This window comes from Cervus elaphus, chromosome 7 (genome assembly GCF_910594005.1).
Source record: "Cervus elaphus chromosome 7, mCerEla1.1, whole genome shotgun sequence".
Classification (NCBI taxonomy): domain Eukaryota; kingdom Metazoa; phylum Chordata; class Mammalia; order Artiodactyla; family Cervidae; genus Cervus; species Cervus elaphus.
The window spans coordinates 25,794,671-25,819,765 of record NC_057821.1 but is presented as its reverse complement, the minus strand read 5'-3'; the positions used below and the strand labels follow the sequence as shown (position 1 = coordinate 25,819,765).

Below are 25,095 nucleotides of genomic sequence, written 5' to 3'. Positions count from 1 at the left end.
TCTCCATCCAGCCCAGCGACCGTGCACCACTCATCCATCCCACCTTGTGATGGGCCCAGCGCCAAGCTGTCCGTCCATGTGAACCTTGCCCTTGAGGGCTGATCATATCTGGGATGTGATTCGAGTGTAAACAGAGGAACCTCACCAAGCCTGGGGCTTTGGGGGAGAGGAGTCAGGGGAGATTTCTCTGAGGACCTTTATGCAGAGGTGAGGGCAGGGGGATGAGGGGCACGAGGCAGAGGGAACTTTCCCTGCGCAGGGCCTGCATGCAGAAAGGAGAAGGTGGCAGGAGGTGGGTGTGGTCGGGCTGTGGGCAGGGCAGGGAGGGCAGGCTTGGGCTGGAAGCTGGGGTGAGCCAGTGATGGAGGGGCCCTAAGCAAATGAGGGGTGTGGGTTGTCTGCAGAGAACAAGGAGCACAGAACAAGGAGCACAGTCGTTGAGAGGCTTCAGGCAGTAGTGGGCCTGTCAGTTTTGGTGGCTCTGGTGCAGGGCGGAAATGGGGGGTGGCAGACAGCGGGAACAGGGTGATAGCTGAGACTGGCCATCTGGGGAACCCGGAGGAAGAACGCGGTCAGGGGTGGTGGTGTGGCTGGGAGAGGTGGATGTGTGTGAGGTGCTGCGGGGGATGCATCAGCACACTTAGAGATGGTGCTGTTGCCCAGGTGCACCGCGCTCACCCCCTGTATCCTTCCACGCCTCCTTGCATGCTGTGCTTCAGCCTCAAACAGCCATCCACATTTGGCCTCTTAGGTCTTTGACTTGTTAACCGTTAATAACCTGGCCCCATGCCACCTGTATGAAGTCTGCCCCCATTCCGCTGAGAATCAATTCATTTAACATTTATGGAGTGTTCACATGTTTCAGAATGCTTTAAATCATTGCTGTCAGCTTTCTGGTGAAGGTGGAATCATAGCCCATGTGACCGCTTCATCCTTCTCAGGGCGTGGCAGCCCCCTTTCCCCTTTGCTCTTGGATCGAGTCCTTCCTTTGGCATGAAGAGAGGTGAAGCGTTAGTCACTCAGTTGTGTCCAACTCTTTGCAACCCCATGGTCTGTCCATGGAATTTTCCAGGCAAGAATACTGGAGTATTCTTGCCATATCCCTTCTCCCGGGGATCTTCCCGACTCAGGGATCGAACCCGGGTCTCCTGCATTGCAGGCAGATTCTTTACCATCTGAGCTACCAGGGAAGCCCTTTTCCCAAATCCCTTGGCCTGACCACTCCCACTGCTCTTTTAAGGATGGGCCCCAGCTCCACTCCTCCGGGGAGGTCTCCCTGGGTGCCCCAGCCCCAGATCTCTCCCTCCCCCACTCTGTGTTCGCCCCTTTGGTGCTGCTTTTCTTTTACCAGGTTCCTTGTGGTCTTAATTTTCTACATGCATGTGATTCCAGATAGACTGGACAGTTGGAGATTCCTCCCAGTCCACTCCAACAAGAAGAGTGTATGTAAACGGTTGGAACGGTTGGGACGCTTGTGCATCCACAGCGGGCTCCTATCCTCAGTTCCCGTGGTAGATAAGATGTGGGCACTGGAATAGATAAGGTTTGACACTTGGATGTAAGTATCATGTGCCTGGTTTGTGACACAGTAATGGCTATCTTAACCTAGAATTTGTTCTGAAGAGTAATACCCAAATGATTCTCCAGTGCTGTAGTTTTTCTCCATACATGGTTTTGTTCTTGGACAGGACCCTAAACCCCTGAGGTTGGTCAGGAGTAAACAGAGTGTGGTGCACACGGCATCCTGAAGGACCAGCTGGGCACCAACCTTCCTGACAGAAATCAACCTGCTGCTGGGATCTTTACCTTGGAAACTGGGCCTGGGGGCAGAACAGAGTCAGGAGACCTGGCAACCTTTAGCACAGTGCCTTTCTACCTTTTTCAAGAGAGTGAGGTTATTAGTGTCCAAAAAATAGTCCTTGGCCTCAGGTTAATCTGTACTTCCAGCCTTTGAGGGAGAGTGCTTATTTATGCAATGTCCCCACGGGCCATTTCTGCTGTTTGCACATCTCTGAAAGTTCTTCTGTGTCAAACCTCAAGCTATTTCTACTGTTTCTTGATCCTCTTTGTAGATGGAAACATGCTGATCTGATGATAGAGCATTCCTCAGCTTTTTCTGTTGGTCTTAGACTAGATCATTATCCCAAACGCATTGCTGTAGGTGTCTTTATTTTTTATATCTTTTACCTGTATATCCTTGTTCTAATAGACTGGACAGTTGTGGATTCTAAAAAAATGTATATTTTTCATTACATCAGTTGATGTAATATCTAGAGATAGATCTGTAACTGATTATATGTTCCGTTGTTGTTGTTTGTCGTCCTCCAGTCACTAAGTCAGGCTTCCCTTTTAGCTCAGTCAGTAAAGAATCTGCCTGCAATGCAGGAGACCTGGGTTCAGTTCCTGGGTCAGGAAGATCCCCTGGAGAGGGAAATGGAAACCCACTCCAGTATTCTTGTCTGGAGAATCCCGTGGATGCAGGAGCCTGGCAGGTTACAGTCTGTGGGATTACAAGAGTCGGACATGACTAAGCAACTAAGCATACACAGTCATTAAGTTTTGTCCAGTTCTTTGCATCCCCATGAACTGCAGCACTCCAGGCTTCCCTGTCCTTCACTATCTCCCGGAGTTTGCTCAGATTCATGTCCATTGAGTCGGTGATGCCATCCGACCATCTCATCCTCTGTCGCCCCCCTCTCCTGTTGCCCTCAACCTTTCCCAGCATCAGAGTCTTTTCCATTGAGTCAGCTCTTTACATCAGGTGGCCAAAGTATTGGAGCTTCAGCATCAGTCCTTCCAGTGAACACCCAGGACTGATCTCCTTTAGGATGGACTGGTTGGCTCTCCTTGCAGTCCAAGGGACTCTCAAGAGTCTTCTCCAACACCACAGTTCAAAAGCATCAATTCTTCGTTGCTCAGCCTTCTTTATGGTCCAGCTCACATCTGTACCTGACTCCTGGAAAAATATTTTAAAGAAATTTGAGGATTCATTACTCATCTTGGCTCTAGAAACTGACCAGGGCTGCACATGGTAGACACATTTCACATTCCATATCATTTTATCCCGCAGGGGACTCAAACCAGAAGTTTCCATGTGAGATTTTTTTTCAGTCATAGACTCACTGAAATTACGTTATCACCTTTATTTGCTCTTCTATCATTTCTAAGCAGACTTGCTACATGAGATTTAATAGGACCGCACTGATGCTGCGTGCGGACGCCAAACTTCTTTCTGGTTCATTTGAATGGGGAAGAAAAACAAAATGAAGTGTGTCGTAACCATGGGCCCAGGGACATTCTGCTTTGCACACGTCTGTCTTGGTAGTTAGGATGCCTTGGGCATAAATCATTCCTTACAAAACCTTAGTTTGTTAACTTAGAACCCAGCAGTGTGTTACACATATTTGTAGGTGGCTTTGGGATGCGTTTTTGTATTTTCCTGGCAAAGTTAAACTTAGTCTGATTTTAGTTTGAGAAGTAGTTAAGAGCTTAGTTTGTATCCTCTGAAGCAAGTACAGGCTCTGTCATCGTGTATAGTACCTTCCAGGGTGTGAGCCTCCATTCCGTCCTCTGTAAAATGGGCAAAAAACCCTTTACAAGGTTACGAAAGATTTGAAATAAGTGGTGCATGTCAGGGTGCCTGGAGTGACACTTAAACACACTGAGTGTTCAGTGATAGTTACTATTCTCATGGTCATCATTGTGTTCTTTATATTTAATGATCTTACCACCCTGATGGCAGGGATTCTCTAAAGGAAGAACATCACGATTTTTGTAACAAAATCCTCTTAACTCATTAGTGAGGCATTGCAGCCTGTGATGATCCAAGGTTTGTTTGATCCTGGAACGAATCAGGCCAGAGTTAACGCTGTTTCATCCTGTTAGACCTGGGGTGGCTTATCCCAGTGCCCGCCTGACATTTTGTGGATTGAGGCTTTCTTTCACTGGGGCTTCCTTTCCCCCAAGGGTGTCCCACTTGTCGTCAGGAGGATTTTTATGATGCAGGTGACAGTTGGTTGATTCTCAATTGAAGCTTTGGGTTCAACTTTTTTTTGTGGGTATGGTGAGAGGACTCCTTGGGGCTTCTCATTTGTATCCTGTGAAATGCATGGGCACTTTCTCTCTGAGCAAGTCAAACTGTTTTTCTGACTGCAGTGCCTCCACATGGGATTCGAAAAAAAAAAAGCTGTTTTATGATGCTTTTTACTGACAATAATACTAATGACATAAACTGAATTTGGCTGGCGTGGCTACTAACGAGCAAACAGTGGCCTGTCCTCTCCAGGATGTTATGTACATAGTTAAAAACCACTTGGAAGCATCATCTTACTTAAAGTTCTTAAACACAGAAAACACTTAGCTTTTTAAAAGCTAGTTTTATGAGCCTCTGTTACTAGAACTGGGTTTACCGGTGTTTTGTGGGGGTCCTTTGTGACTGGGTTTGTAGATTCTGTTTTTTAAGAAACAGCCCATGTTCCTAGGCAAAATAGATACTTAAACACTTGGTGTGTACTTTTTTAAATGCAAGATCACTATTGTGTGTGTAAGATGCATGCTTCTCTGGTTTAAAAATTGTTAGCTAGACTAAATTCCTGGGCTTAGGGGAGGATCTTTGTGGAATGCAGACAGTTCCATTTACTAATAACCTGTGCGAGTTAGTAGTCGTGCCTAACTCTTAGCAACCCCATGGACTGCAGCCCACCAGGCTCCTCTGTCCATGGGATTTTCCAGGCAAGAATACTGGAGTGGGTTGCCATTTCCTTCTCCAGGGAATCTTCCCAACCCAGGGATCGAACCTGGGTCCCTTGCATTGCAGGCAGATTCTTTACCAACTGAGCTACCAGGGAAGCCCAGAAAAACTTTAAGTGACCAATTAAATACCAGTTTATATTCACAAATCAATCTTTCAGAAAGTAGATGATACACAGAATTTATTATTCATTTTTCTTTTATAACCATTAGCCAGAAATGACTACATACATATATTTGATATTTATTCAGCTATTGGGCTTTCTGTATGATTTATATTTTTAATAACATAGAACATGTTGTATCAGACTGGAAAAAAACACCTCTTTTTCCTTCATAACATTACCCAGTCCTGGCCAGGATGCAGTTTTATAGACTACTCACAAATTCCCTGCAGGTGGGAACATTAATAGGTGAAAATGTTTTGGAAAGAAATTTTGCAAGATATATTATATGAAGACTCTTTGACATAATTGGCCAACTTCTGGGAATCTCATTCAAGAAAATAATACACAATTAAAGTTTTATGTGCAAAGATGTTCATCACAACCTTAATTAAGAATGCTAAAGATTTGGAAACAGACTAAATGATTAATAACAGAATAATGAAGACATTTATGTAAATATTACTTACTCCAAAGCTCAGATTAGGTTTATGAAGAAAGTAATTGCTGCAGTGTTGAAATGCAAGATTATACAAGTATATGCTTTGTTTAAGCACATAAAAAACTGAAATATATTTCATTTCTATATTTATTATATAGTGTTAGTATCAGTTTAGTCGATCAGTCATGTCCAACTCTTTGCGACCCCATGGATCACAGCACACCAGGCTTCCCTGTCCATCACCAGCTCCCAGAGCTTAGTCAAACTCATGTCCATCAAGTCGGTAATGCCATCCAACTATCTCATCCTCTGTCATCCCCTTCTCATCCCGCCTTCAATCTTTCCCAGCATCAGGGTCTTTTCAAATGAGTCAGTTCTTCGCATCAGGTGGCCAGAGTATTGGAGTTTCAGCTTCAGCATCAGTCCTTCCAATGAATATTCAGGACTGATTTGCTTTAGGATGGACTGGTTGGGTCTCCTTGCAGTCCAAGAGACTCTCAAGAGTCTTCTCCAACACCATAGCTCTGTGCTAAATGCTACACACTAACCATTTCATCCAATTAGGTATTATTTTTACTTCCATTTAAAGGGAATACTTCAGGTGAGCCGATTGAGGCTTTCAGAGGTTGACTTGCCTAAGATCACTGTTTGTAAACAGCAGAAAGAGGATCATAGGTCTATATGCAAAACAGAAAAAGAGACACAGAAATACAGAACAGACTTTTGAACTCTGTGGGAGAAGGTGAGGGTGGGATGTTTCAAAAGAACAGCATGTATACTATCTATGGTGAAACAGATCACCAGCCCAGGTGGGATGCATGAGACAAGTGCTCCGGCCTGGTGCACTGGGAAGACCCAGAGGAATCGGGTGGAGAGGGAGATGGGAGGGGGGATCAGGATGGGGAATAAGTGTAAATCTATGGCTGATTCATATCAATGTATGACAAAACCCACTGAAATGTTGTGAAGTAATTAGCCTCCAACTAATAAAAAAATTAAAAAAAAAAAAGAGGATCATAGGTTTTGCCACACTCTCAGAGACTTTTTCTTTCTACTTTAAAATGAACCCCTTCCCCTCCCCCCCAAAAAAAGCCCTCTTCTATTTTTTCAAGTTTCTGTAATAAACATCCCTGTTTTATTTTTACTGTAACATAGGAACTAGAGTGAGTGGTTAAGAGAACAGGCTCTGGAGTCAGTCTGCCTGCTATGGACATGACCTTGCCCCAGTGTACTCCCCTGTGAGAAGGGGATGTGGAAAGGGCTGGTGGAGGTCAAGTGAGGCCATCCTAGTACAATTATAGCAGAACGACTGGCACATAGTAAGGACTGCTAGCTGCCATTAGCATCATCATACTGCTCTTCAGAGAAAAGGGCTTGAAAATAAGAAAAATCATTTTAAAGGTGGGCTGGGCTGTCCTAAGTGGCTTTCAGATTCTTTTGGAGAGATGGGATGGGGGAGTAACTTTGGAAAACTTTTTTCATAGCCGTCATTAGCACACCATTTAGTGGAGTGAAATAGCAATTTGCTAAATATTTCAACCTCCCTGAAGTGTGTAATTTATGTTAGAGCGTAGCTGGCTTGGTGTTTTCTTAGCAAGAGCACAAATCCCTAAACACATGTGTGGCTTAGGTCCTAGCTTATTTAACCTTGAGCTTCTTATACTTAACATGACAGACTCAGTGCCCAGTTCATCTCACAGATTTTTCCCTATAAGAGAACATGTCGTTATAGAGAACATTCACTAGTTTGCACTCCGTAACTCTCAATGCACGGCCTGCCTCCTGACTCAGCAGGCACGATGGGTCTGTGATGAATAAAATTAGTAGCTGGCAGTACATTTCTAACATCCTCAGAACTTTCCCTATCTCCCTTCTCCCCTCCCCATGACGCTATGCTCCCTGACTCATTGACTGTCGTGCCTGTGGGTTGCAGAGTCAGAACGCGTGGGTTTCCTCCTCTCCCTCACCTCACTTTCCCGACATCTCTCCTATGGCCCCTGCCTGATTCCCCCGCCTGCTGTGGCCTCACAGTGCCCTCCATCTCCTGCGTGGACAGTCTTAACAGCCTTGATAATTACCCTCTTTCCAGCCTTCCACCCGCCCCCAGTGTAAAAGCAAACACTAGCGCTCTTACCTGCTTCTCCAACATAGGTTTTCACTTTCCTCTCTCCTCCTCCCATCCCATTTCCCACTGGCAAGCCTCACACGTGCCCCTGTGACCCACCGGTCCCTGCGTAGACTCTGCACATCCTTTGTCAGGGCCTCTCCTCCAGTTTGTTCGTTACCACTTCTGTCTCCCTGGTGAGACTCTGACTTCTCTGGAGGCGGCTCTACTGTCCTATGATCCGTGTCCCAGTGCCTCCCACAATGCTGGGAATGTCTGTTTGGTGATCATAAAGACAGCTGCCACGTGTGTCTTGACAGCTTGGAGTTGAATTGAGGTGCCCATGCATTGCCCCCAAGTGTCTCATAAAATCTCACAAGAATCCTGTGGGATGCAGGCATTATTACACATGTTATGGATCAAGAAACTGAAGTCTGTACAACTTACCGAAGATCGCACTGTACTGTGAAAGTGTCAGAACCTGGAAGGTAGTAACTCACATGAGAAACATTACACGAGATTATTTTCTTGTAGGAATAGTTGGCACTTCATTATGAGTTCAGTATTAGTTTAGGGCTCAGCTGGAGATCTGTCAGCCATTTACAGCAAGGGTTCCTAATTTGGGAATTGAGGGTTCCTAGAATGTGGGAGACTGTCAGTTTTACCCAAACTGTCTGTCATCTGGGGATAGAGAGAAGGTCACCTTTTCCTTATTTTTTTTTAACTTTGCTTTAAATTTTTACAATTGGGGTGGAATCCCCAAAAGGTCTAGAGCTACAAATATCACAATTTCTATGGAAAATAGAATACAGAAAATAGAATTTTCCAAAGGCCAGTTGACTAGTTTATAAATTAGCATCAGGAACACAGGGCTTCCCAGCGTGGCACAGTGGTAAAGAATCCGCCTGCCTATTCAGAGGACGTAAAAGACAGACTGATCCCTGGATTGGGAAGATCCCCTGGAGAAGGAAATGGCAACCCACTTCAGTTTTCTTGCCTGGAAAGTTCCATGAACAGTGGAGCCTGGCAGGCTACAGTCCATGGGGTCTCAGAGAGCTGGACACAACTGAGGATGCATGCAAGAACAGCAACTATCTGGAACGCAGCCCTTTTGTAAAGTAGAGATTATGTGTTTTGATAACTTGAGGGAGTGAATGAATGAAAATGATTCACTTTAGAGGCTAGGTTTTTTAAAAGTAGCAATTTTCTTTAGACTCTGTAAACAGCCATTCCCTTTATCTCTTAAAACCACCTCTTTGTTATTATAGACTGAATGTTTGTATGTCTCCCTTCCACCCCCGCCCTCCCTTCCATGGTTCATATGTTGAAATCCTAGCTCTCAGTCTGATGATCTTTGGAGGTGAGGCCTTTGGGAAGGTTTCAGTGAACCTTGACCTTGGTCTTGCCAGCCCCTCAAACTGTGAGAATTAAAAGGTCTGTTGTTTAAACCACCTGTCTATAGTATTTTTGTTATAGCAGTCTGAGCTGATCAAGACACACTCCCTTCCCTTCTCCAACCTGAGGGCATATATTAAATTGTTCATGTATATGAAGATCATCATTGGAGAAAGCCATAATACATTTACATGTCACTGCTTCTGTAGTCCTATTAATTTTCTTCAAGTGCATTTATTTGGTTCTTTCTAGGAACATGTGATAATCTTCCCAGATCAAAGTAGGATATCATGTATTCTTTTATATCTGTCCTCCCGCCCCCCCAGTTAAATGTCTTGTCTTGGAACATTTTTGTTTTTAAATGAGCTAAGAATGTTGAATCCCAGCTGGACAATAGCTTGATCTCTGACCAAAGGACCACATTGCCTATCTCTGCCTTTACTGTGATTCCTTAAACACATTTGATGCCCACGAAAGGCCTGTTGCTAAATAGTAATGTGTGCCATTTTACTGCCTAAATTCTTTTCTTGAAATTTCCTGATTGAGCTCTCCTGGAAAGATGTCTTGCAAGTTCTATACGTAAGTATGTTTTTCTCCTCCTTAACTGTGTCCTTCATTTTCACTTTCAGACCTGTTAGTGCCTCTCTTTCCATGTTCTGGCTGTAGGTGGGCACCTAATTGACTTCATGCTAATTCAATCACTGGCTTCTGAATCTTCATTTTTACAGCAAAATGGCTTTTATGACAGCTTGGAGTTGAATGCTGTTACTTGGGGAGAATTGAAATGAAGGGAAAATCTTGTTCTCAGCCAGTCGGAATATTCAGTTACACTCATGTGACTTGCTGAAATACTTGGAGTTCCACTAAAATGGAATCACCTTAGGGCCTCATTCTCTGTATTTCACCTTTAATGGTCGTCAAGGGGGTTTTAAACACAGTGGCACAGTCGTTGAAAGTAGCACTTGGTGAAAAGGAGAAAAGCTTTGCTTAGAAGAGATCTAATCTTGCTGGAGAATTTCCAGAGAGGGTTACAAAAGGCCCCACAGCCCTTGCTGGCCAGTGTCTCTGCTCCGGGCAGCTGTGGGCGTTGAAGCCTCCTTCCCATCCAGGGGCACCAGGGCCCCCTGCAGAACACGACTTGCCACCTACACTGCAACACACCCAGGGAACTGGAATCCCAGAATGGTAGAACTCCTCCACTTTATAAAAGTACTTCTTCACCTCTGTGTTTTTCATTGGATTGACAAGAAAATGGCCCCAAAGACAGTTTTAAGAAAGAAGTTTTTATTTTTCATGATGGAATAAGCTTTTGGAGGAATAAGCTTTTTATCAAAAAACATCTAGAATGTGACAGCTCAAAACTATTGCTACCTAAAGTTTTCTATGTTCTGTGTAGGAGAATAGAAAGTGGCACAGAAATAACGGAGGACATGAAGTTCTTATTTAAAACCAGACAAGCATAATAGATTTACAGATGTATCCCAGTTATCTGTGCCTGCTCATCCATGGTTCTGTTAGATGGGATGGGGCGTTCAGAATTCTGACTCTGGAACCCTTCAGGATCACAGAATGCCCCCGAATAATCAAAGCTTTGATTTTATTCGGGAAGATTTTATTTGGTATGCTTAATGATTTTCTTACTCTCTGAAAACAAGCCTGTGTGAGAGGTATGGTCCCTTGAAGTTAGTCAAAACATTAGACTGGGGACTTCCCTGGCAGTCCAGTAGTTAAGACTCCATGCATCCACGGCAGGGGGCATAGGTTCAATCCCTGGTCAGGGAAGGAAGATCCCATATGCCTAGAGACACTGCCCCCCAAAAATTAAAACATTAAACTGCTCAAAGAGTACTCCCATCACCCGAGTAGTTTGGATAAATCATATTGGAAAGCTAAATTAGACAGATATGAAAATTAAAATAGTGGGAACTCCAACATTTAGGTGAAAGGTTAAGTTTTCATAAATGAGGTCATAGTTCACACTGTTCCCTTCTGGCAGAAACTCTTAGGATGCCAGAAAGTCACAACTCTGTGTCAGTAGGAGGTGCGAGGGAGGTGTTTGAATTTTTTAAAACGTTGGTTGCTTACTGTTGTTTATTGGGGTTTTTTTTTCCCTCACTTTTGTGGATCTTTTTTAAAAAATGTAATTAGTTATTTTGAGGTAATTTCAGGTTGATAAGCAGTTATAAGAAATAACACACAGATCCTAGATCCCAAGTACCCTTTACTTAATTTCTCCTCCCTGGTAACATGATGCAGAACTGTAGTTTGGTACCACAACCTATTGCTGACATTGTTAGAGAAAAGTAGAATGTTTCCATCCGTCCATGTTGCCCTTTTATAGCCACATCACCTTCTTTCTTGCCTTCACTCCATCTCTAACCCTTGGCAACCACTTATCTCTTTTCCATCTCTGTAATTTTGTCATTTCGAAATGTTGTATAAGGGTGTTGGCTTTTTTCCACTCAGTTAACTTTCTGGGGATTCATCTGGGTTGTTACATGTATCAGAAATGTGTTCTTTTTGTTGCTGAGAAGTATTCAGTGTTGAAGATGTACCCAGGGTTTGTTAATTACCTTTTGAGGACCACCTTGGGTGTTTCTGATTTGGTGCTGTTATAGATAAAGCTGCTCTGAGCATTCATGTACAGGCTTTTGTGGGAGCGTCAGGCTTTTCTCTGTTATAAATGCCCAGGAGCTTCATTTTAATAACAACATACTGCTTAATTGTGTGCCTGTCCCATAATTTAGCAAATTTCTTTTAGATGGATATTTAAAGCCCCCCCCCCATTTTTCTGCTGCTGATATCACTGATGACAATCATATAAGTAAATCCTAATGCACTTCTGCTGTTATTTTATTAGTATAAGGATTTCTACAAGTGAGCTTGAGAATGCAGAATTTTACGGCTTTTTTAAAAAGTATCTCTGGTTTTTTTAATGTTTATTTTTAATTTTAAGTGCATCTAATTCCAGAGCATTTTCATTACCTCAAAAACCCCAACAGGGGCAATTATTTCCCATCCTCCCCTCCCCAGCCCCTGGCAACCACTAATGTACTTTGTGTCTGTATGGATTTGCCGATTCTGGACATTGCCTACAAAATGGAATCGTATAACATGTGACCTTTTGTGTCCGACTTGTGTAATTTAGCATGATGTTTTCAAGGTTCATCTGTGCTGCAGCATGTATCAATACTTCATTCCGTTTTACGGCTGAAAAACATACAATACTGCCTTTTGTTTATTCATCAGTTGGTGGAAATTGGGGTTTCACCTTTTGGGGGAGGCTATGATAAATATCGCTGCTGTGAATATTTGTGTGCAGGGTTTTATGTGGACATCTGTCTTCATTTCTTCTGCACTTATACCTAGGAATAGAATTACTGGGTCATATGGTAGCTCTGTGTTTCACTTTTTAAGGACCTACCAAGCTATTTTCCACAGCAGATGTACGATTTGACAGTCCCAAATGATGTATGAGTGTTCCAGTTTCTCCATGTCCTCACCAACAATTGTGTTTATGATCACAGCATTCTGGTGGGTATTATGTGGATCTTTTTAAAGGTGAAAGGGCCAGAGCTATTGGGATGGTACTACCTTGCTGATAGGTGGGCCCCTGACCTACCACGTAGGGAGATCCCTTGGGCATTGCTAATACAGGACTTCCCAGTGGTGTCAGCAGGCTCTCTCTGGGCTGTATAGAGAAAGAGGAGACTGTGGCCCTGCCTACACCTCATGCCAGAGCACCTGACTTGGTTGCATATCTGCAAGGGCCCAGGAGGCTGGATGGGGTGAGCGGTTGCCCACTCATCCTCTGTGGACCCAATTGCAAAATCTCAGGCTGAAAATTTTCCTTGCTGGCTTTTATCATAACAACAATTGTTTGACTTTTTTGTGGGGGAAAAAGTCTGTCTTGGATCCTGTGAGATTAAAGGCTAGAAAGGCTTGTGGTTTTCATTTTCATTGGTTACATTTCAAAATTCATTGCAGATCACAAGCTGTCAAAATGATAGCTTTTAAAAAGTACTTTAAAAAAAAAAATCAGCCGTGTGGTGGTTTGCAGAGAGCACAAGATTCATACAGAGTAGAGTAACCAACTCTTATCCTAAGTGCCTTTTTTTTTCCCCCTCATATTGAGTCCCAGGAAACCAAGTTACAATAAACTAGGACACTTGGCCGCTTTAAGTCATATAAACCTGCAAATAACTAAATAGATCTGTTTGTTGTTTGGCCAGGTTACTCAAAGTCTCTGAACTTTAATTTCCTCATGTAGAAAATGGGGATAAGTCTCCACTGAGTCTTTGAAAATCTGGGTGTGTAATAGATAATAAATGTTAGATCCCTTGTCTGTCAAGCTTCAGACTAGCAATGAAAGTTTTATACTCTTTTCATAACCAGATTCTATGCTTTAGAGTATACAAGCCTTTTCATTTCCTTCCCAGTTCTAGTTAAATCAAGGTGTGTGAGTGTGTTTTAGGGCCAAGTTTCTAATCAGTGCCTCAGTTGAGTGTGGTAACCAGAAGGAAAATCAGCAAGGGAAAGGGGAGTTGGCTTTGAATCACCCCCTGTAACCCCCACTGACCTGTTCGTTTACTCTATTGCTAAGTAACAGGTTACTGCAGAATGCAGCAGCTTAAAACAGCAGACATTTATTATCCCACGCAGTCTCTGAGGGTCAGGAGGCCCCGAGAAGCTGAGCTGGCTGGTTCTGGTTCAGGCTCTGTGATGAGTTGGCTGTGGGGCCACAGTCACCGGCAGGCCCAGTCCAGAGGGTCCGCTTCCTTACTTACGAGGCGGTCATTGGCAGAGGCCTCGGTTTCTTTGTGCATGCCCCCCGCCCTGAGTAGAATGGCTCACGACAGGGCAGCTGGCGTCCCCTGGAGCAGCTAGTCATCTTAGACACACACTGACCACGATGCCGGTCACAGTGGCTCTTATAACCTCATCCCAGAAGGGACACCCCATCCCTTTTGCTGTGTTCCGCTGGTCACGCGGAACCTGGTCCAGTGCAGGGGAGGATCGCTGGGGACCATCTTAGGGGCTGCCTTCCGCAGATGCCAAGTTCACGTGAAGACATCTCAGTCCTCTAATCCAGGAAATGAAACCGATCGGAAGTGTCTCAGTATAGGACTGACAGTAACAGAGTCTGAGCCTGCCACTTGGCCAGGGTCCAGATTCTTCCCATTGTCCACCTTGCGTCCTTCCAGGCAGGACGTCTAGTTGGCTGTGGGCAGGTATGTGCCATGAATTCTGGCATTGGAAGCCACTCGGTGGCACCTTTGTATTACCCAGATCAGTGTGACCAGGCACGTGGTTACTGAATCCATCCTGTGCCAAGAACAGCTGCTGGGGGTCACAGGGAGCATGGCAGATGCTCCCTGGCTGAGCTTTGCAGACCTGGCCGCCATTCACACCTGTCAGCCTGGGAAGTGCTGGTTACGGGCTTCCCTGGAGGCTCAGTGGTAAAGAATCTGCCTGCCAGTGCAGGAGAGTTGGGTTCAATCCCTGGATCAGGATGATCCCCTGGAGGAGGAAATGACAACCCACTCCAGTATTCTTGCCTGGGAAATCCCATGGACAAAGGAGCCTGATGGGCTACAGTCCATGGGGTCGCAGACAGTCGAACGTGACTTAGCAACGGAACAACAGCAACAACCAGCTACTACTGGGGAGTATTCTTTATAACAGCATTCCAGAGTGGACACGGATTTTATACTACTTAATACATGCTGACTATATGGTATATATGCTATGTGATACTATGTTTTAAAAATATAACTGATCTCTAACTTAATGGGCTTAGAGATGACCTCCCCACCCCATCCCCTGCTCCCGCTGGTAGAGCTAGAACAAACAGGGAGTTGTAACTTAATTTGTAAGAATCAAAAACATTTTGTCCTTGACTAGTGTCCTAGTCTAGACTGTCATTGTGATACATAATATGGATACTGTCTGCTGCAGATTTCATTAGTGTCCAAAAGCCCAGTTTATATACACAGAAGTGGTTCCCAGAGAAGGTTACTCATCAAAATTACCTAAGGAACTTCAAAAAAAAAAAAAAATTTCTCAGTCCCTTGACTGCTAAATCATTTTCTAGAAGTGGGTCCCTGAAAATTTTGTTTTTTAAAGCTTCTGGGTGATTCTGAGATGTGGGTTTGTTCATTCATGTTTTCAGCCAGGAATTAGCAGTTTGTCAGGCATAGCTCCAGGCTCTGAAGATACAAAGGAGAAGGCCAGAGGTTCTGCCCTTGAAGAGCTTGGAGTTTAATGGGGATTGTGAACAAATGAGCACATAATTACAGTGTGACTGACAGTCACAGCACTTTAAACATAAGCCTGTAATTTTATCACTGATTAAGATAGTGAAAGTAATGATGGGTATTTGAAAATGATGCCAAGGTGAATTGCCACCATTTTCCTACTGACTTCCCAAGTAGGTCTTATATCTTAGTCGCTCAGTTGTGTCTGACTCTTTGCAACCCCATGGACTAGCCCTCTAGGCTCCTCTGTCCATGGAATTCTCCAGGCAAGAATACTAGAGTGGGTTGCTATTCCCTTCTCCAGGGGATCTTCCCAGCCTAGGGATCAAACCCAGGTCTCTTGCATTGGCAGGCAGATTCTTTATCGTCTGAGCCACCAGAAATTTCTAGGGTCTCTTATCCAAGCATCATGGGTGAATACACTGCTTACCACTTTGTTTCAGGAGGGCAGAGGGATGTCCATCTCTGCCGTTTTCCTAGCAAGCGTACACTGCCTGGCACACAGTAGGTGCTTGTTAAACGTTTGTTAACTTAGTGAGTCAGCTGCCTTTCCAATGACTGGTGATATGAAGGGGAGTCGTTCTCTGCATCACTGCGAGCACAGAAATAAAACCAGTCACCGGACGACCTGATCCCGACACTTGACCTTTTGCCTTGTCTCCCCGCAGCCTTGTGTGGATTGACGAGTTTCTGTTTTCTAAGCTCTTTGGGGGAGCAGAGCTCTCCATCCATCCACAGCAGCCCGGTCTGCATCCACAGGCAAGGGGCTTTCTGTGTCTAGATTTGCTTTGTCTTCTTCGAAATGACAGTGTGCTTCAACCCAAGCCAGATGTCACCTGTCTTATTCTCCTGATTTCAAATGAAAATTAAGTCATCCAAGAGTAATTTTCTACAGTGAACCCTTCTCCAGATGCTTGTGGGGTAAGTGGGTTGGTGTGTGGGGTCTTTAGTAGGAGAAGAACTTGGATGATATGTTGTATTCTTTAGCTGCGAACAAGAATACCCCAGAAGCTACCAGAGGCCAAGGGGAAGTCATTTGACATCTAACCTGGGCCTTGGAAAGAGCATAAACAGAACGGGGAGGAAGGACCACAGATGATTCATTTAAGAACAGAGCCACTGGGTGATCCTCCACCGCTTTAAAAGAATGGAATGTCCTTCTCTGGCAGTGGTTAGAATAGTGCTTTTCAGTTAACTGGTGGCCAGTCAAGGAGCTGGAGACAATGGAGGGGGCTTCCCTTTTAACCTAATTTTTTTTTAATTAAAAAAAAAGTTTTTATATTTATTTACTTATGTGACTTAGATGGGTCTTAGTTGCCGCAGTCGGGATTTTTCCTTGCAGGCTTCTCTAGCTGCCCCGTGGCATGTGGGATTTTAGTTCCCTGACCAGGAATCAAACCCGTGGCCCTGGCATTGGAAGGCAGATTCTTAACCACTGGACCACCGGGGAAGTCCCTAACCTGTCTGATTTTTGTATAAGGGAATACTTGAGTGTGGCAGCACTTAGTTTCCCCTCAATTGTCCATTACACCAGAACGAGGGCCTCAGCCTTCAACCACGGTGCTGACCTGCAGCCGGAATTGGCGGTGCCCCAGCTTTGCAGCGACTTGTCTGAAGCCCAGACAGAGCCATGTCCTTTCTGACGTGTACAGTCAGAGAAAACGATTCCATCAGAGCATTAACAGGAGTTGGGCATGCCCTTAGAACAAGGGTAAGAAAGTATGAGAAGTCTGTGGGAGAAGGAGAAAAGGCATAGATTCCGGAGTTGTCAGAGTGAGGAGGCCACTGTTGATGTGGCAGACAATTTCTTCCAAGCCAAGATGTAATCTGGAGTTAACATCTATTTAAGTGCTGGCTTTGTGAAGGGATTCTGTCATCAACTTGCTTGCCTATCTGGAAGTACTTGGATGTTTTTCCCCCAGAGGGTCTTTAGGATAGCTTTATATTTGAACATTTCTGAGCAGGTGTGGTTAGCTTCCTCCTCTCACTCCTAAGCTGATTTTCTCCAGCTGAGAAAAACCTTTGGAAATTCAAGAAACAGTGTTGTAACTACCAAATTAAAGCACCATTTAATGTTCTGTGGTGTTGGCAGCGACCTGAACAGCATTCCCCTGCCTGCTTGACAGGAGTGGACTGTTAAGGGGGTGAATGGGTCAGAGAACAGAAAGTGGAGGGAGACTTCTCCTGACCCCTGGGAGCTGGAAGCTTGGCTTAGCTGGCTCATTTTTAGCCCGACCGTGAGATTCTAAATGAGTAAACAAATAGAACAGGGCATGATGAGGAAGTTAACAGTAGTTAAGTGTTTGCTGTAAACACACTTTTAAACCGGGAGCAGTGTGACTTGACTGATTTTTACAGGAAAGGGGGCTTTCAAAGCAGACTGCTACCTCTGCCTTGGCAGCAAGAGAAACCAAGCCTTGACCCTGAAAATAAATCTTCACTGCTAAGCTTTAGTGTCAGCAAGAAGCCTAGCTGTGAGTTTATGAAAATTAACCTCCTTTACTATAGTAATTTTTAAAAAATCTTGGTAACTTTTAAAGCAGATTTGCCTTAAGATCATGGTACTTTTCATGTGCTCAGCAGCTTTCTCGCTTTCTCCTGCTCCAGGTATAAATGGCCAAGATGATTAGCATTTGCATTCTACCTGAAACTCATAACTTCATCTCGAGAATTGTGATGGAAGCAGCTCTCTTTAACCCAGCCACCTTCCCTTGTGACCACCCTCTCCGCCTGTTTGCTTGCAGTTTGTTGTCCCTCTCCAGGGCCAAGTGGGAAGGGAGAGGCGGGACTGGTTTGCTGGGAAACTTGTTGTAGTATCTTATTTCAAGCCTCCAGCAAATTCTGTGTGATTCTAGATCATAGTGAAAAAAGAATGCTTGTTCAGCCTCATGCAGGTGACTCACCTGGCATGTCTCCTGGGCACAGCTGACTCCTGGACAAATGGATTGTCCACAGGAGCCCGGTTCTCTTTAGGGGGTTCAGGTTTTGGCCTTTTGTACTCTGCTGTCTGTTCCAGGTTTTTTAATATTCTGAGCTCTGGCAGTTTCGACACATCTCTTGAAGTTAGGCCCTTATTAAGGCTAACCTCAATCCTGAAATACTTAGCAGGTGTGCCAGGAACTTGCCCGGGGTCACAGAACTAATCCTTGATTTAGGTGAGGGTGCAATGAACTCTCGCATCCTCTTTTTAATACAGAGTAATTCCTAGCCCTAGTTAGTAATTTCTTTTCTTAGTGAGACACATACAGTGAGACACAATTGTAATACAGCCACATGGTTACCAGAAACACTAGAATTTGATAGTGGGGGGTGACGTTCAACAGACAGTGTCTTTTGGAAAATGTGCGTAAGAGGGATTCTTCAAAATCTGTTCTAATGTACCCGCCTCTGTTTCGACCCTTAGTGTGTTTTCCTTGTCCTCGTTTTGTGTGTGTGGCCCTTGACCTGGTGAAGAACTTGGGGATACTGTCGTGGTTAGATTTTTTTTTTTTTCTTTAATGGATCCGACCCCTCCCCATCATGACCTGTGGTTCTGGAAGCCCCCGTAGGTTGGGTGGGTGCCAGAGACTCCTGGTTAAAGAGGGTGGGGAGGTGATGCTTGGCCCGGTGTCAGCATGGCCAGCCTCCTGGGAGGGCTGGCATCCCCTTTTCCCGTCTCAGTGTGGGGAACCAGTCACATCAAAGAATGGCTTATTCTTTGCTGAGCTCGGGACCAGAGCTCCTCTCGCGTGGCCCAGTGCCTGGGCTTGGTCCCTGCCAGTACGATTGTCCAGAGCAGCTGGGTGCCTGCGTGGCCGAGCTCGCCCCGAGCCGCCAGTAGGATGACTCTGGTGGTAAAGTGACGTTCCTGGCCCACGGGTGGCTGAGAAGATGGGAATCTGCCGTGGGTAGGCGGGCCGCAGACCCGGCCATGCACTTGGACATTGTGCAAAGTGGGTCATGCCGTTCCCGTGATCCCCGATCACCAGGCAGCGTGTCAAGGGCTTGGCAGGGCCCCGCGCCTCTCCTCTTCTTTTAGAAAAGTACAAAAGAGTACAGCTCAGCCCACAGGCCGCTCAGCAAGTGCCCAGTTCACCCAGCGGGGCGGGCCACCCGGCGGGAGGAGTTCACTCGCTGGGACCTTTTGTCCTGCTCTGCAGTGGCTGGGCAGCTGGGGAGCTGGCTGCAGGGGGATGTGGGGACAGGCTATGAGCACAGCTAAGGTGCCGCCTCTCCGGCCAGCCTCTGGCCACGTGCTGCCCACGCCTTGGGGTTGATTTCTGTGAACCCTGGTGGGCGGGGGGGGTGGGGGTGGGGACAGATGTCTCCCGGCCACTGCCCCCAGCCGGCCCTTGAACTGGAGTGCCCTTTCTCTTTGCTCTGTGGTTACCTTCTGCAAGTGGCAACTTCATTTTCCAAAGGAAATTTTTGCTCCACGATCCCATCCCCATTACTGTGCTTTCTTTTTTCATGCCAACATTTACTTTACGTATTTTACACGTGTGTGTTCCTGCCCCAGCCTGGAATTTTTGCCCCCAAGGGGCAATTATTATTTCCCACATGTGGCAGGTAGGAACATGGGAGGGACTTTCTGTGGTGTCTCAGCAGTAAAGAATCCTTCTGCCAGTGCAGGAGATGCAGGCTCAGTCTTTGGGTCAGGAAGATCCCCTGGAGGAGGAAATGGCAACCCACTCCAGTATTCTTGCCTGGAGAATTCCATGGACAGAGGAGCCTGGAGGGCGACAGTCTGTGGGGTTGCAAGAGAGTCAGACACAACTGAGCGACTAAACAGCAGCAGCTAGGAGGTTAAATAACTCCTGTGGTCCCAGGTCATGTTACTGGTAAGTGGAGAAAATGGGTTTCAAACCCAGGTTGTCTGATAAAGAGCCCACATGGAACCGCTTAACCCCCTGCCAGCCTGTCGTGCTTCTGTCTGGTTGTGTAACTGCTGAGGGGCAAAGGTGGCATGTCTAATTGTTGGCATTTCGGTGTGTGGGGAGCTGGTGGCTTCTTGGCTGAAGGGAGTCCGTGACCTCCGGAGTCAACCCCCAGGGAAGGACAGATGTTGGAACAGAACCCGAGTAGCTGTGGCTTTCAAGATGTCATTGATGGCTATGCCCATGCCTCTCACAGCCAGGCTGGGTTGATTCAGTTGTTGTAACTACTAGAATCCATTAGGTAATTCCAAACTAGTTAATCCATGAAATTAGACAAAGGATAAGACATAGGCTTCAGCGTGGCCAGCCAAGGGAGAGACGTTGCATTAAACTGCTAGTTGATGAAACCTATTTTGCCTTTGCCCTTAGAAGGAAAAATACTTGTGGTTATTTCTGTGATGGTAATGACCAAGACAGTTAAACATGTGCCTCCTGACTTTCATATAGAACATATGGTAAATAAATGGCACAGATGAAAAGATGCGTCGCTAACTTTGTAAATGTAAATCTCAAATGAGGGATAAGTAGGGAGCTCTAAAATCTTTGAGGATGCAGGTAGGTCTCTAACCACTGTTACGAGACAATCTCCAAGATGTCGTAATACTTGCAGTACTCAGTGTACGCGTTTTTCCAACTTTTTTCTTTTTGTGCTTACCTCCATAAGAATGTAGTTTACATCATACCCATAAATAAAGGTACAGTAACACTGAAGATTCATGGCAGTATTTACTCATTCTCCTTAAGGAGAGAGCACTCTGATTATTATGATTAGTTTGTTACTTTTAATGCAAAGTTGACTTGATCATGTATCAATTTTAATGGGTTGCAACCAACAATTACAGAAGCTCTGATTCAGCCTGTGTCATCTTTTGTGCATAGAGGAGAGAAACCTCCAGAAGTATACCTAAGAAATGGTACCAGTAAGCTCCTGCTAACAGTGGGTCTGAGGGATTGTGTTGGACCAGAATAATGAGATTTTTCTTACTGCCTCTTTTCATTTTAAATGTTTGCATTTTTTTGCTGTGGACATGAAGTATGTTAGGACAGTAATTAATAAAAACACCCGGCAGAGGAACCATTTTCTCCCCATGGTAGTCGTGTTTGCCATGATGGACTTTCCCCCTTCTGCCCGCTTTCTATCCGGTTCTGTCCTTCTCCCGTCTGAGACTTCAGCTTCACAGAGGGAATTTTTATGCAGCTGAGAAAAGAAGCACAGAAAACTGGCGCTTCACTTATTTAGAAAGTGAATTCACGGGATTGTGTCTTTCCTTTTGCTTTTCAAATGAGAACTTAGCACTTTGTGAGTTTTGTGAGTTTAAAAAAGAAGTTGTTTGAACATGAGGAACTTAATCTTGTCCAGAGTGTCTTCTCTGAAAAGAATTTGTTCATGTTTTATGGGGGAAAAAAAAAAAAAACTACAGAAAGCATTTTGAGTAGAGATTAATCAATGTCTCTTTTTCTTAATAGGTTTTAAAATGGAGCACTTCGATGCATCACTTAGCACCTATTTCCGGGCATGGCTCGGCCCCCGAGGTAAGGTGGTTTTGAGTCTTGCTCTCCCATCCTTCCTCCCACTCCTTGTTAGAGGCAACTTGTGAATATTGCATGAAGACAGTCTAGAAACCATGCGCGCTTTCCAGTGATTAGATACCAGGGGCTTGGAGTTCTGAGGTCGTGAACAGGTGCAAGGTCCCCTGACAGCTGGGGCAGAGACACAGGTGCTGGGACCCTCTGCTGACCTCAGTGGAGGTCGGATTATGTTGCAAGCTTACAGCCTGAGCATGCCACAGATTTCACCACTGTTGGCACAGGTTGCTCAGTTCTCGTGAGTCTCTAGCTGAATCCGGTTTTCAAAATGCACTGCGGCAATAGGGGTTTAAAACCCTTCCTGTTTTACAGTTCTGAGGGCTTTCTAACGTCTTTTTGTGATACGTCACGTCACTGGATAAGTATATGTGCCTGAGCTCACTTCTTACCCTCCTCATCTTTCATGGTCCTTTAGAACAAGTAAGTCAGCTCCAAATATTACACCTTCTTCTAATGTCATCTCTAACGTCTCACCTGTAAAGAGGGAACTTGGGAGGTTCACAGAAAAATTCATAGGAAAACTCCCAGAGGCTTTTAAACAGATAGAGTCTCCATTTTACTCATGGTTTTTAAAATACAAAGAAAACAATAAAAGGAACTTCTTAAGGCAGAGATGCAATAAGGCTTTTGCCATCTGTGATAATAGGAAGTGGAGAAAGTCTTAACAGGGTAACCTCTCTGGAGGGCAGTTTTGTTTTCTGTTGAAATTAAAATGCACATGCCGTTTGACTCAGCAGAGATATGTATAAAGAGGCTGCTTAGCGGCATTGCTTGTCAAAACTTGTTCCATAGGGGACAAGCTCAGTTACTGTGTGTGGGCCCTGGAAAAGAACAAGCCAGATCCAATCGTCTGTGCTCATGTTGGTATGATGCCTTCTTTCAGTGTTGTGGGATCAAAATTCCAATTTTAAATGGCTGAAACAGTAATAAAAATTATTAGCTTACATTGGAAGGACTGAAGCTGAAGCTCCAACACTTTGACCACCTGATACAAAGAGCCAACTCATTGGAAAAGACCCTGATGCTGGGAATGATTGAGGGCAGGAGGGGAAGGGGATGACAAGATGAGATGGTTGGATGACACCACGGACTCAGTGGACATGAGTTTGAGCTGTTGTAAGGACAGGGAAGCCTGGCACACTGCAGCCCATGGGGTCGCAGAGAGTCAGACACAACTTAGCAACCAAACAACAGCAAGAGCAACATTATGCGATCTGAGTTATTTTAGGGGCTCTATGATGTTACCCAAGGACCCTGTTCTTGTCATTTCCTGCCTTACATCCTCAGAGTGTCAGCAGCTCTGTGCTCAGGTCAGGTCCCCCAATCTCTTGTGGTTGCAGATTGGCTGCTGCAGCTTCAGGCTGCACCTCCAGAGGAGGAGGAAAAAGTCTGATCCTTTGCATGGTTTTAAGAACCAGAAGACTCTTCCCCAGAGCACTTCAAGCTCAGTGGCCACAGTGCTCCACATGCTCTTATCTGAACCAGTCCCCCAGGGGTGAGTTAGGGCTTCATGATTGACTAGCTCCCTAAGGATTTACCACCTGGGGTTGGGACCAGCCACCCAGGAAGTACTTGGATACTTTGTGACGTAGGAAAATGAAGATCTGTTAGAAGATTAAATTTAATTAAAATTAAATTTGCAAGATGCAAAATAGCTTTAAATAAAAGGAAATGGGGGGTTTTCATAGGTGCATTCACTGTGTTTGTGTTATGTACACATAAACATACATAAGGGTCTGATGTTAGTTGCTAAGTAGGAACTTGTGTTCTCAGAATTGACAGCTTAAGGCCCAGAGCTGAGAACAAAAGGTGTTAAGAATCCTCTTGTTACTGATGAGTTTGCTGGGGCAGCCACTTCCCTACAGGGCTTCTGAGAAGCACTTATCAGTGAAACCACCATCATCATCACCCTAGCATCAGTGGGGAGAGGGTGGAGGGAGTCTCCCTCTGAAGCCAAGAAAAAGAGACACTGGGAGAACTTAGGGTGTCTGCAAGAAAGGAAACTGACAGTGGTTCCCCAAGAGGACGCATGTTCTACTGAGGCTGTGCTTGTCCTGCAAGGTCAAGGGAAAGAGCCCTGGAGAGAGAGTAGCAAGATGACGGAGCCCGGAGGTCAAAGAAGGGGCTGGTCCACTGTCCTTTTCCTCCTCCTTCCTGCCGAGGGGAGGGGAAAGAAAGGGAGGTAGGAGGTCCCTCTGCATCAGTAATGTCCTTGAGTCAATAATGTAGGTCTTCTCTCTCACACTTCTGCTCTTCTCTTATCTAGTCATTGCTGCTTCACTCACTTTTTAAAAGTTATCGCCCCTGCTGCTGTTGACCATGGCACTCCACAAATGAGGCCTGCTGAATCAGGGACAATCTCTGAGCTGGCCAAGTGGCACGTTTTCTGAGTCCGCACATGCTAGGCAGACTGGCTGACAGTGGGCTGACAAGGAGAGCTTCGGAGCTCAAAGATTGCCATTTCTAGGGTTTCCTTGACCCATGCGTAATTTAGCAAGCCTGGTTAATCAATCCAGTTAGTGAAAAATTGAGCTTTCTCATTTTCTTTAAGATTCTTAAGAACAGATTTTATGAGTCATTTAGCAAAGCCCCTGATAATATGCACATTATTATTTAGAACATGAATGAGAGCCTCACCTTGAGCTTACATACTGAAGACTCAGTTCCTCTTCGAGTTGCTTTTTTGGCTTGGGAACATTGCGGTTAGAGAGAATTTTTTCATGTTCAAAGCACATTGTTTATTATTTTTATATCTACCTTATTATCACTGAATATTTTTTCTTTTACAACTTTCCAGATACTCGAGTAAAAGGATGGTTTCTTCTGGACAATTATGTCCCCACCTTGGTATGCTCCATTCTGTACTTGCTAATCGTGTGGCTGGGACCAAAATATATGAAGACGAGGCAACCGTTCTCCTGCCGGGGGATTTTAGTGGTGTACAACCTCGGACTCACTCTGCTGTCTCTCTATATGTTCTGTGAGGTAAGGCAGAGGCCGGCACGGCTTCCTCTTGCTTCAGGGTAGCTGTGTCACTGCCTGAATCTCAGTCCTAACTGGAGAAGGCCAGCGGTGGGGTGGGGGAGTGGAGGACAGGTACAGGAATGCATTTTGAGGATGTTCTAAAATCAGTTTTTCAAAACACTAGAGTTATTTGTACAGATGTGCCTTCTGAAATATCTAAAATAGAAGCCTTTGCTACTGATTCTTTTGTTATGTATGTTTTGTGTTATACTCAGAATTAAACATTTTCAGAAACGCTCTCATGCAAGCAAAATACAGAGTAGAAATTGAAGAGAATGCACAAAAACAGATCTGTGAGCATTTTATTAGGAAGCATTTAGTAAATGCCTGATTCTTATTGGGAGGCAATGGGGGGAGGAAGTGGGGAGAGTCTGCGTCTGGTGTAATTGTGGTCAGCCCGCCTCTCTCCATCTTGATCTGATCACTGTCAACAGCTTGGAGATTGGATAAGTTATTT

General features: G+C 45.0%; 1 protein-coding gene across 1 annotated transcript in view; it reads left to right on the top strand.

Annotated features, from left to right (window-relative positions):
- The window catches only part of ELOVL5 (ELOVL fatty acid elongase 5), a 66,589-nt gene that overhangs the window by 18,600 nt on the left and 22,894 nt on the right, over positions 1-25,095 (top strand). The window contains exons 2-3 of the mRNA XM_043907733.1: positions 21,495-21,560; positions 24,412-24,599. Coding sequence (XP_043763668.1) covers positions 21,503-21,560; positions 24,412-24,599 — 246 coding nt within the window. The 5' untranslated portion in view covers positions 21,495-21,502. The remainder of the gene's footprint in view (positions 1-21,494; positions 21,561-24,411; positions 24,600-25,095) is intronic.